Source organism: Monodon monoceros, unplaced genomic scaffold, assembly GCF_005190385.1.
Source record: "Monodon monoceros isolate NGI ecotype Baffin Bay Population unplaced genomic scaffold, NGI_Narwhal_1 Super_Scaffold_14, whole genome shotgun sequence".
Lineage (NCBI taxonomy): Eukaryota > Metazoa > Chordata > Mammalia > Artiodactyla > Monodontidae > Monodon > Monodon monoceros.
The window spans coordinates 47,074,508-47,086,802 of record NW_021703770.1 but is presented as its reverse complement, the minus strand read 5'-3'; the positions used below and the strand labels follow the sequence as shown (position 1 = coordinate 47,086,802).

Below are 12,295 nucleotides of genomic sequence, written 5' to 3'. Positions count from 1 at the left end.
TTTGGTTTCCTTTGTCTTCAGACAGTTTATATGGTTTGATTGAAAATCCTTTGTTTTAAAGATCTTGGCATTTCACTGGTCACAGTAATTAATATCTACACTAGACAAGTACCTGGACTTGAATTGGGTTCATTTATTCTCCTTTTGGACATTTTACAAATTGGCTTTTACATTCTGCCTGTGGCTTTCCTCTGACTTGTCCTCACCCAAGGGAATGATAAAAGCATAGTTACACTATTTCAAATTATGTAATATTAAGCTGCCATCTAATGGTACTAATTTTGTTAAGATCATTTGTCTGCCTTAACCACATTCAGTTTATTTATTTATTTATTTTTTGCGGTACGCGGGCCTCTCACTGTTGTGGCCTCTCCCGTTGCGGAGCACAGGCTCCGGACGCGCAGGCCCAGCGGCCATGGCCCATGGGCCCAGCCGCTCTGTGGCACGTGGGATTCTCCCAGACCGGGGCACGAACCCGCGTCCCCCGCATCAGCCGGCAGACTCCCAACCACTGTGCCACCAGGGAAGCCCTACGTTCAGTTTATTAGTTATCATCCCCACATATTTCTAAGATTGCTTCTTGAAACTTTTCTGTCTGTAAGGCAAAGTGCCTAAAAACTATTCCAGAGTGTTGTTTCCCTCTTACTTACCTTTCTAGTTTGAATGAAATAAGTTGTTAATTCTCTTTATAGCTTACTTAGAATAATATGAAATGTTTATTACCTGCTTAGAGACCTGAATAATGCTCCTGTATATAGCATTTGCTTCTGAAAATCTAAACATGAGGTTTAAAAGGTAAGAGATTATGGTCAGGTGGGAAGGTCTTTTTTACGAAGTCATGTAGGTGAGGTGACCCAAAAGAGGATACTGATAGTTTTAGATCAAAACTTAAAAGCTAAATGAATAAATAAACCTTATCAGCTATTTGATTTAAATAATTGGGAGAAATGAGTTTTGAACAAACGTAGTGGGACTAGAATTTTCAGTAGGTCATGTAGAGATCTCTAGTCCTGTTCCTACACCCTGGTCACAAAGCCCAGATACTAGAAATAACAGAAGTGCTTGTGTGAAGTAAGGAAGGCTTTCAAATCACACTCAGTGGTTTAAATGCAGAGATTGAATTAGGTTAACAGTTTGAATTAAAACAACAGCAAAATTCAGCTGTAAATATTCCATTTAAAGATTTTTTTTTATTTTTAAAGGCAGAAATAATGGAAAATAATGAAAATCTGAACATTTAAAATAAAGCAAGCTACCTAAAAGAACTAAATATGAAGAGTGATCTGGATTGTTGTTTCACTGGTTTCAGCAGGCCTCTCACTGTTGTGGCCTCTCCCGTTGCAGAGCACAGGCTCCGGATGCGCAGGCTCAGCGGCCATGGCTCACAGGCCTAGCCGCTCCGTGGCATGTGGGATCTTCCCACACCGGGGCACGAACCCGTGTCCCCTGCATCGGCAGGCAGACTCTCAACCACTGCGCCACCAGGGAAGCCCCTCAAGGAGTTTTTTTAACATCATTTTGTTTTGTATCATTGTATCAAAAGTATTTTTAAATGTTTGATTCTTCGAAAATTAGTAATGCCTCTGTCCAAAGTATATAAGTTGCTTTCTGTTAACCAGAAGAGGTGACTTACCCAGTATTCATTGAGTATCTCTTATTATTAGGCAAGGCAGTGAGAATTTGAAGGTATAACTTGGAAGTGATTATACCCTAGCCATGGAAAAAAATTAATGAAACGAAATAATTGACAACAATACCAAGTATGTAACTAAATTTTATGTGGTTGTAGAAGTTTAATGAGATGGATGGAGATCAGAGAAGCCTAGAACAGGAATTGATGTTATAGAGGAGGACAACTTTAGCCAAGCCTTACAGAGGGATAAGTGGATAGGAGGTGGAAAGGAAGATGATCTGTTTGGAGGAAGAAACTATACTGAGAAGATGTAAGATACTAGATCGATTTCTACACATATTCCCAGTGGAAAGAGATGATCTTTGCTGCATATTTTACCATAGAGTTGGGCTTCATATATTTCTGTTTTCTGATGGTTGGTTTTTTTCTTTTCTAAGCAGTGTATTTTTGTACTTTGTGTGGGTAACAGCTAGAAGTAATGTTTTATATCCTTTATTATAAAGAAAAAAGGTTATTACTCGGAGCATTTATAAGGAAATGATCTACAGAGGCAAAATTTATACTTAGGAACTATTTTAAAAGGTACACAATTTTAGAAGTCCTTTTTGGAAATATCACTGATAAATATTTCATATATATGACATAGTATGCAGTTGTTTCAGAGTTGTGTTTTGTAACAGACCTACATCAGTAGGTGGTTTGATTCCAAGAGAAAAAAGTCATTTATTTAAATTTACATTGGCATTTCTTATATCACTAGTAATAATGAACATTTTTGTCTTTTCTTCCTACAGGTTGAATTTGAGTGCATAAATGAAAAAAAGAGGCAAAAGAAGAAAAGCTACAAGAATTCAGGTGTTATCAGTGTGAAACAGTGTGAGGTCAGTTTCTCTTGACCACTTATAGTGTAATGAGATCACATTTCGAGTTCTTCTAAACAAACAGTTTGTGTGGACAGTTGAAAATTACATGAGCAACTGGGCACCTTTAGGGAAAAGAAGAGAATAGGAAATAGTAGAGAAATCTTCCAAGTGACTTTGCTTCCAAGGTTTGACAACTTTTTAGCAAAGGACAAAGAATATCAAAGTTTTTCATTATCTTAGGAAATATAAGGCACTGTTGGCATTTTTCCAGCACATTAGTGGAAATGGCTTGACTTAGTGCATCTATCCTGGTCATTATTTCAAGATGAGATGTTATGAGTGAAGGGGAAAAAATCCAAGAGATTTCTTATAAACAAGTGGGAGTTTTTGTTTTTGTTTTTAATCTTGCTTATTATACTTAATTAAAGCTCTCAACATATTAGACTCATTATTAGTTTCTTAAAACTTACAGTGTGTGTATTTCATCATTGGCCATTAATATTCTAATCTTCACATTGCTATAATTATCTTGAAGTAAAATCTTACAAATTCATGACATGTAGGGGTAGGGTGCCTTAAATTCAAATGCAGGGGTGTTTTCCATATGTTTATATCATGTGCTGTTCAGTTTATAGATGGTTAAAAATATATGCCAGGGCTTCCCTGGTGGCGCAGTGGTTGAGAGTCCGCCTGCCGATCCAGGGGACATGGGTTCGTGCCCCAGTCCAGGAAGATCCCACATGCTGCGGAGCGGCTGGGCCCGTGAGCCATGGCCGCTGAGCCTGCGCGTCCAGAGCCTGTGCTCCGCAACGGGCGAGGCCACAACAGTGAGAGGCCCGCGTACCGCAAAAAAAAAAAAAAAAAAAATGCCGGAGAGCTATTTGCTTTTCTTATGTAGTAGGAGAGTTTTAATTTTAAGTTTACTATTTGTTTTTAGATTACAGTGGAATGTACATTCCTTGACTATATCATGGGAGGATGTCAACTGAATTTTACTGTGAGTAACACACTGAAATTTTCAAAATAGGGCTGTAACGTGATTTTTTTTCCCTCCATTTTGCAGTGTTCCTTCTTTCACTGCCAAATTGACTTTGTGATGAAATTTATACAATCTGTTGAGTATGGTCTCCTCAGAGAGTTTGTTTAGGTTCACCCTGAAGCTTTTGGCCTTGTTAAATATTTTCTCCTGCAAGAAAGCAGATATGTACAAATCTGTGATTATCCTGCAGTAATTTAAATAATAAAAAGCATAATCAAACAAACATACAAAAAAAACAAGCCCTATGCCTAAAGCCATGGATGTAATAATCCATGATTTAAGACATCTAGAAAAATAGGGGTAGTGGGTTGCTTCATGCTGTGGCTTTAATTGTTTAATTGTGTCTGGAAATACCCATAGGCTCAGGCATTTGTTAGGAAATGGCAGTAGCAGGCTCTGGGATGAATGTTTCGGTCTCAAAATTCAATGTTTGTGTTTTCCTGGACATCAAGCAAGGGTGTCCCTGCCTTCATCTCAGTAAGGGCTGCAATTTTGTTATTTGGCAGGTGGGTGTGGACTTCACTGGCTCCAATGGTGATCCAAGGTCTCCCGACTCCCTTCATTACATCAGCCCCAATGGTGTTAATGAGTATTTGACTGCAATCTGGTCTGTGGGACTGGTCATTCAAGATTATGATGCGTGAGTATGACTCCAACACATAACTCCCCAGAAAGGGCAGTTTCTGTATCGTCTGCTGGTTCTCTGATGTAGTTGATGGGATAAGGATGCTGGGGAGGAATAGCTTTCTCCCTAAAATTTCTTGTCTTATCTTTTCTATTTTTCCCTTTGTGACAGTCTTAGTTAGTGTTTACCTTTGACCTCTAATCTCTGGCTGTGATTAGTTATAATGTATTATATATAGCTTGCTTCTTTAACAGCTGACTGAAGTTGGCAAGGCTTTTAGTTTCTTTGATCTGGTTTCCTTGGGGTTTACTCATTTGGGATAAGTTATCTGTGTAATTGAAGTCCAGAAGACACATTTTGTAAACACTCATAGATGCTATTTCTTAACATGTCTATTTCCTTGGCAGTCATTGTCAAATTATTTTCTTAATGGTGATTTTCAACAAGTGTTGAAGGATAACTTGACATAATTGCTATAAAATATTTTGAATAGATTCTCAATGGATAGATTTTGAATAGATTTAAATAGGTCTTCTTGAAGGTTTAGTAAACAATAGGAAAAAAATCCACATTATTAACTTTTTGTTCTCAATCTATTAGGGCACAGTAAGAATTTTCACCTATTATTTTATGATAAAAGCCCTTACATATTTGATGGAGCTTTTCATTAATTTGTTATGACATTTAAAGAGATGAAATTTTCAGGCAAATGCAAACAAGTCTACAGCAGGGGTAGCAGTTTCAGTATCAGCCTAATAGAATTTAAGACAAAATTCATTAAATATAATTTAAAAATTACTTTATAGGACACCTTATTATATAATCCAAAATGAAAATATAACAGTGGACATGTTTAGTAACAGACTATCAAAATATTTCAATTGAAAATAGCTAGAAATATAATAAAAATTTCAAAATAACACAGTTGTAATGGGACTTAGATAAAAAGTAGAAAATTTACAGGGTTACTTTCTCAGCCTGGTTCCTGGAAGGTAAAACAAAAGGTTAACTAAAAAAAGTTTACCACATGGAAATTAAAAAAACTCTTAAGTAGTTCTTAGATCAAAGAGGAAATCAAAGTGTAATAACAGACTATCTAGAAATAAAGGGTAATGAGACGACTGTACATGGTCCTGTCTTTATAGAGGAAAATTTCTGGCTTTATGTGTTTTATTTTTAAACAAGAATTGAATATAGAATGAACTAGCTTTTCAACAGAATAAAATTAAAGAATAGGAAGAAAAATATAGATATTGCAATAGTAGGAGATTCCATATACATGTTAGCTATTATGTGTCAGAGAAAATTTTAAATCCTTTTTATATGGTATTCATCAAATACTCATACTTAGCTGTGAAGTAGGTGCTGTTATCATCTTCATTTTACAGGTGAGAAAACTGAGGCATAGGTGATAAAGTAACTTGTCCAGGGTCACTCAGCTGGTAACTGGCAGAGACAGGACTGAACCTGGGCTGTCTGGCTCCAGGGATATGCCCTCACAACTCTGCTGTGCTGTGCTTCCTCCAAACACACAAAATAATGACTTGGAAAGTCACCAAATTAATAAATTAAATGTAGAGATGATTCTTTGCAAGTTCAGCAAAGCTTAGGCAAACCTTTGGCAACACTGACCCCCCGAGAAAAAAAGTTATGAGACAGAGATTATAAGCATAAATTCAGAAAAAAAAATTATGTTAATGTTCTGTAAAAGCTTATGCTATTTCATTGAAAAATCTAGGTTAAAGGATGATTTGTTTCAGAAAGCTGTAAATTACCAAATTTGACTCAAAGAAGCAGAGAACCTGTATAGCCCAGGAACCGTGGAAGGAATGGAGTAGCTGGTCAAAGAGCCTCTCCTCACGAAGGCACCGGCCAAGACAACCTTCATACATAAATTCTACCAAACCTATGAGGAATGAATTCAAACCTGAGAGAATCAAGTGAAAAATATTAGAAAGTGTGAGAGTTTAAAAGGTGGTCAGATACAACATAAAATAAAAAATCAACAAGTTTTCACTAACCAGCAAAAACCAAATGAAGAAATTATAGTGGATAAAAGATCACAATTCATAATGTAAAAAAAAATGAGAATGAATTTAGTAAAAGGTCTAGGATCTTTAGTGAGGAAAAACTACAGAATTGTACTGAGGGACAAAGAAGGAAACTTGTTTAAATGGAAAGATATACCACGATTCTAGATAGGCAGATGTCACAATGATGTAAAATATAACATTTCTCCCTATGTTAGTCAGTTTTAATCAGAATTGCAGTGAAACCCTGACAAAATGATTCCTAAAATTTTCTAGAGGGTAAAATGAATCAGAATAGTCAAAAAGTTTTTCAGGGAAAAAGAATGAAGGGGAATTTGTTCTAGCAGGTACTAAAATTTATTTTAAAGCTATATATATATTTATATATATATATAATTTAATTTAATTTTTTAGTGGTTTATAACATTATATCAGTTTCATATATACAGTATTATATATTAATTGAGTATGGGACTAGTACATGACCAGTAAAAACAAGTAAGCAGTCTTGAAATAGACCCAAAAGTGTATGTGAATTTAGTATATGATAGAGATGGCATTTGGGGGGAAAGGGGTTGTAACAGCTGTCAAACAGGACAGGAACTGGATTTGGATCCCTGACTCATACCTGTGTATGTTAGGATACTATTCTGTATAGACTATAGACAAAATTGCTGAAATGGCTACCCCAAAACAAAGTGGTTTTGACAAAATAGAGGTTTATGTCTCTTTCATGTTGCATCTCTAGAGGTAAGTAGTTCAGGACTGAGAGGGCAGTTCTGCCTTTTATAGCTTCCACCCTGGGTCCGAGGCAGCTGCTGTGATTCTCATCCTCTCTAGCCAGTGGGAAGAGGACCAAGGAACTGAGAATGCATGTGCTTTCCCTTTTAGAGTGTGATTGAGAAGTGGCTGACAAATCATTCTACTCACACCTCCAACCACCTAACCACTGCCAGCCCAGAGAAGCTAGAGTACAGCTAGTGTGGTTGCCAGTAGCCCAGGGGATCCATAATTAAAAAGGAAGAGAATGGATACTGGTGTAGAGTAGCAGTTTCTGCTTCATATCCTACTCCAGATGAATTTCAAGTTTAACATCAAAAGCAAAGCTTGGAAGTTCTAGGAGAAAATATATATGAATTGTTTATAATCTTGCAGTGAGGACAGCCTTTAAGCAAGACAGAGAAGGCAAAAATCATGAAAGAATTTTTATGTGTTCACATTTATTAATATTAATAACTAAAAAAGGGAAGATATTTTAAACAAAGTTAGAGACAGACTATCAACCGGGAAAAATATCGTGACATATAAGATATAGGTTCTATCCTCAATGCAAAAAGAACCATTAAGAATTAATATAAAAAAGAATATCCCTAGTAGAAAAATTAGTGTAATCATTACAATGTTTTATAATGGCAAGACATAGGGTGTCTATCATTTGGGGGAGAATATCTATACAGTGGAATACTTAACAGCCATTCACATGATGTTATATATTCTGGTCCATAATTATCTCTAAACACTTGGGCCAAATATTCATATATTTTGCTGCAGAAATGTGAGAGTTTTACAATGTATGGCATTTGTACCATGTTTCTGTGGCTATAAATGTATGAATATTCATATTAAGTGGCATAAATAAAGGCTATAGATAACTTCATGTCAGTTGAGGTCAGGTTTTGCTGCCAAATGAGTGTTTTTGTAAACAAATGAAAAAACTTGTGCATTTTAAAACTTTACGGATTTATTTATATATTTATTTAGTGAAACGATAAACTGTATAAATAAAAAAGAGTATGTTATAAAATATTAATATAAAGTCCATTTTAATAGATATAGAGAGACATTTTTCTCCTTCAATGCACAGAAAAATATTTAGAATGAGAGTTGCCAAATATTAACATTGGTTCTAATTGTTTTATATTTTTCTAAGATTTCAAATTTTTAGAAAATAAGCTCATATTGGTTTTATTATGAATAAAGATAAAAATGACCTTTTTCTTTTTTTCAAATTTTCTTTTCAGTGATAAGATGTTTCCAGCTTTTGGTTTTGGAGCTCAGATCCCACCTCAGTGGCAGGTAAGAGGAACTCTCATTGCGAAGCTTTGCCTCCTAGCAAAGCAAAACAAGCCTCATCAGTCCTTCTTTCATCTTTTGACAGGTTTCTCATGAATTTCCAATAAACTTTAATCCGTCCAATCCCTACTGTAATGGTAAGTTAAAAATAAACATGAATTTTTAAACTGAAAAAAGCTACTCAAATTTCCTCTCTAGGTTTCTTTTTGTGACATATTGAATTTTCTATCGTGTAAAGTAGTAGAATTTTGCCCCAAGTTGGTGGTTAGCATGGTAATGATAATAATGTAGATCACTATGATGATGATGAAGACTGCAGGCTAAATTCTTCTACCTTAAGAGTTTTACTGGAATAAAAGATTCTCAATCTTGAGGGTAGATCCATAAGAATATGCATATTATTTTCACATATAAGTTGATTTTAAAATAAACCTTCAATGAAGACAGGTCATTCAGTATACAGATGCTTTTCTCAGATTAGCAGTTAACTCTCTTTGAAGAAAAAGTGTCTAGCATCAAATTACTTGTTACACAGGGTTCTGTAAGGAGATGGGGTGGGCTAAAGAAACACAGAACTAAGCTCCAAGAGTAGCTTCCCTTTGTGTGGAAAACAGGGATAGGCATTTCTTTCATTTCACTTTTCTGTTTATCCCTCAAATATTCCAGTGCCTCTTCCTTTTTGCCACATTGAGCAATCAACCTAAAATACCAAATCTCCCACAAAAGTATGTAAGACTGAACAGTTTGGAGGAGGAAAAGATATAGGGGCAGAGGCATAAAATTGTAGACAATAAGCTAATTTTCTGCAAAGGGTCATTTTAACAATTATAAAACAGAAGAGAGTGTTCTTTCCTTCCCTTCCTAAATAATATTCATAAAGTAGAAGAGCATGACCATTTTGTTGGGAGTAGTTTGTATTAGGATTTTCTCCTTTTTTCTGAAACTCTTTTCTTGTACTAATTCAGTGTTCTTTTATGCACTTTCAGTGGCTGGTTGTGACCTTTTGTATCCCTAGGCATATGAAACTGGGAATATTTTTCTTTTCAAGAAATGTGCTTCATGCTTATGATGAAATTGGAACAATTTTTGGAATTTGTTGTAATTAGATTTTATTTATTGCAAGTAAATATGGATGACATACCATGGGATAATTCATTTTAGAAGTTCATTTACTCTGTGAGTAACATGAACCCATCTTTGGGCTGCCACCAAGCAGAGCTTTTCTGCTTTTGGTTTAGTCTGGAAAAAACAATCAATTTGATGTTAGACAGAGGAAATACTACACAGAAAAAATACAGCCTTATTTTAAGACAAGGAAGTTTAATCCCGTTTTCCTAATTAATCATCCACCTTAGTTGCCCAGAAAGAATATGTCTAACTTGTTCCCTTGATGTAATGGAAAGATTTTAGCATAATTTAGTTTTAGTTGAGGAATGGAAGGCAATTGATGTTTATGAAGAAATTTAATTAACAGTTTTGTATACCTTGAGATTGAAAAGCAAGCTACATGATAAAAATGGAAGAAAATATTACTATTGCTGTGGTTATGGGTTAAATTTTTCTATAGCATATATCATTACAGTAAGATCCTGCTGCTGGCCTATGTTAATATTATTTTTGTAACTACTGGACTGACTAACCTCTAGTTCCAGCCTCACCTTATGCATGTAAAATCACCTCTACGTATAAATTAGTTACATTCTCAAAGGTTGTTCATAAGACCACTTATTCCTAAACTCAAAGTGCCTAAGAGGAGTTTATTGGCAAGTGGAGAGACTTGGTCTTGTGAAGCTTTTAAACCAAGTATATGCTTTTCCTCCTTATTGATCTATGTCCTGCTGGACATTTTTTAAGCAAGAGACCTGTTTTGGTTTACATTAAAAGTCTTTTAAGATTTTCTTATTAATCTTAGCAAGGCACTCTTGGGAATTTCTAGGATTTCTAGTCTCTTACTTACATCCCAGACACTCTGTTGTGTATTAGGGGCAGATTCATCAGCAGTGCTTTAATCAGGAATGCCATTCAACTTTTGATAGGTTGTGCTATTGTAATCAACAGCCTCTAAATCTCAGTAACTTGTAATGACAATAATTTATTTCTTGCTCACTTTACAAATCACTTGGTGCTTGGCTAGACTGCTGCGCTGCTCTGTTTCTACTCATTCTGGGTCTCGGGCTGTCTGGGATATGCTGTTCCCATGGCAGAGGGGAAAAAGCAAGAAAGCTGGCAAAAACAGGCTGTGATTCTTAAAACATCTGCTTAGACATGGATGTCATATCCATTCATATGCACTGGACAAAGCTAGTCAAATGGGCCTGCCCAGTCTTCCATTACATAATGCCCAGCAGGCCTAAGGTGCACCCCATAAACAAATGCTTTAGTGTTTCTGCAGCGAAATGTGATAAATAACCTGGAAGTGAATATTTGCAATTAATAGAGTCTACTATACCATGCTTAACCTTATATGATATTTCTGTAGAACCTCTGGTCATATATGCAAAAGTTTTTCCATTTTTTCAGTTACGTTTTCTTACCTTGTCATCAGTTGTATGCTGCAGCATCTTTTGTATGGTTCTTTTTCCATCAGTCTTATTCCCAAAACATATCAAAATTAAGCAATATAACAACCCTACTTTAGACTAATGAATAATTTGGCTGAGGTGAAAACAAATGCCTTCTAGTGGGGGAGAGTAAAGTTTATAGGGTTTTTTTGTGATAGAGCATAGCTATGGAGTTTTGTAATATTATATACCTTAGAGAACTCCTGAATATGGAACTTTTGACTGTTTAAAGCACTGTATGTTGGTATATAAATTAAATTAGCCAGTATGGTGAATAGTAAACAATTAAATTGTGCTTGAGAATTTTTAATTCTGCTTTTTTTGTCTAGGAATTCAAGGCATTATAGAGGCATATCGGGCCTGCCTTCCTCAGATAAAACTCTATGGACCAACTAATTTTTCTCCAATCATAAATCATGTGGCCAGGTTTGCTGCTGCAGCCACACAACAACAGACAGCTTCTGTAAGTGCCCTGTCGCCAGGGGGCAGGGAGAATGTGGATTGGTTGTTGTTCCCAGAGCCATTTTTCTGTTTATTTGGTCTGCTGAGATACAAAGACAGGGCATGAAGCAATGATATATCATCCTTGGTTTGGGAGTAACATCTGTTGTTAAATTAGTGACCATTAAGAACAAGACAACAACTAAACAACCTGTATACTTCTAAGTGTTTTCTCTGTCTTTTGAAAGAATTTTCTCAGGTAGGTTCTCAAAAATTTTTTTGAAGTAGCCTTAGCAAGTTTAGGCTTCAGGAGACCTACCACTTCAGTTTCTGTTGCAAAATTACTTAGCATACTAAAGAAGTTTGAATTAGAGAGTCATTACCTGTTGGACCCTGGATACCAAACCCCACTCAGCTTCAGTATCCTCAGAAATAAGCGATAAGTACCTCATGCAGTTGTTGAAAGAGTGAGAGAAGATAGTTCATATAAAGTGCACAGTGCCTGAGTCAGAGTAAACACTCAGCACATGATAGCTACTATTATAAATCTTATTTCCATTTTAGACTTAAATGACCCAAAGGATGGAGTACAACTTTATGTAACATTTTACCACTCTCTAAAATGATTCATCAGAGATGATGGGATTGAGAGAAAGATTTCCCCACCTTGAACCATATCCATTTTTTAAAAAGTATGTTTTAGTTTGATGAACGATTCTACTTCCTCCGTATTTGATCTTTTAGGAACGGAGTTGCCACTTGCTCCCTTGATAGGTACTTTGACATATTCAGTACTTCAGTTAAATCAGAATGTTTCAGTGCTAACTGAAAGTTTAATCTCTGACATTTAGGTGTCTTGCTTCTGTGTATTTATGCCAGCCCTCTTTTGTGGTCTGTTGCACTTTTAATGAAACTACAGTTTTTGTATCAGTTAATTTCCTTGTCATCAGAGAATCTTAGAATATTTCATATAGATGGTATCCTGGGTAGAGACTGACAAGGAAAATGAGCAAGAAAGAGACTAAATGAC

At 35.7% G+C, this 12,295-nt stretch overlaps 1 protein-coding gene across 5 annotated transcripts in view; it reads left to right on the top strand.

The window, feature by feature from the left end:
• CPNE3 (copine 3) overlaps positions 1-12,295 on the top strand; it is a 49,280-nt gene that overhangs the window by 33,345 nt on the left and 3,640 nt on the right. For all 5 annotated transcript variants that reach the window (XM_029222789.1, XM_029222790.1, XM_029222791.1 and 2 more), the window contains 6 exons: positions 2,428-2,514; positions 3,434-3,493; positions 4,042-4,175; positions 8,212-8,266; positions 8,349-8,400; positions 11,154-11,287. In XM_029222789.1, the coding sequence (XP_029078622.1) occupies positions 2,428-2,514; positions 3,434-3,493; positions 4,042-4,175; positions 8,212-8,266; positions 8,349-8,400; positions 11,154-11,287 (522 nt within the window). The remainder of the gene's footprint in view (positions 1-2,427; positions 2,515-3,433; positions 3,494-4,041; positions 4,176-8,211; positions 8,267-8,348; positions 8,401-11,153; positions 11,288-12,295) is intronic.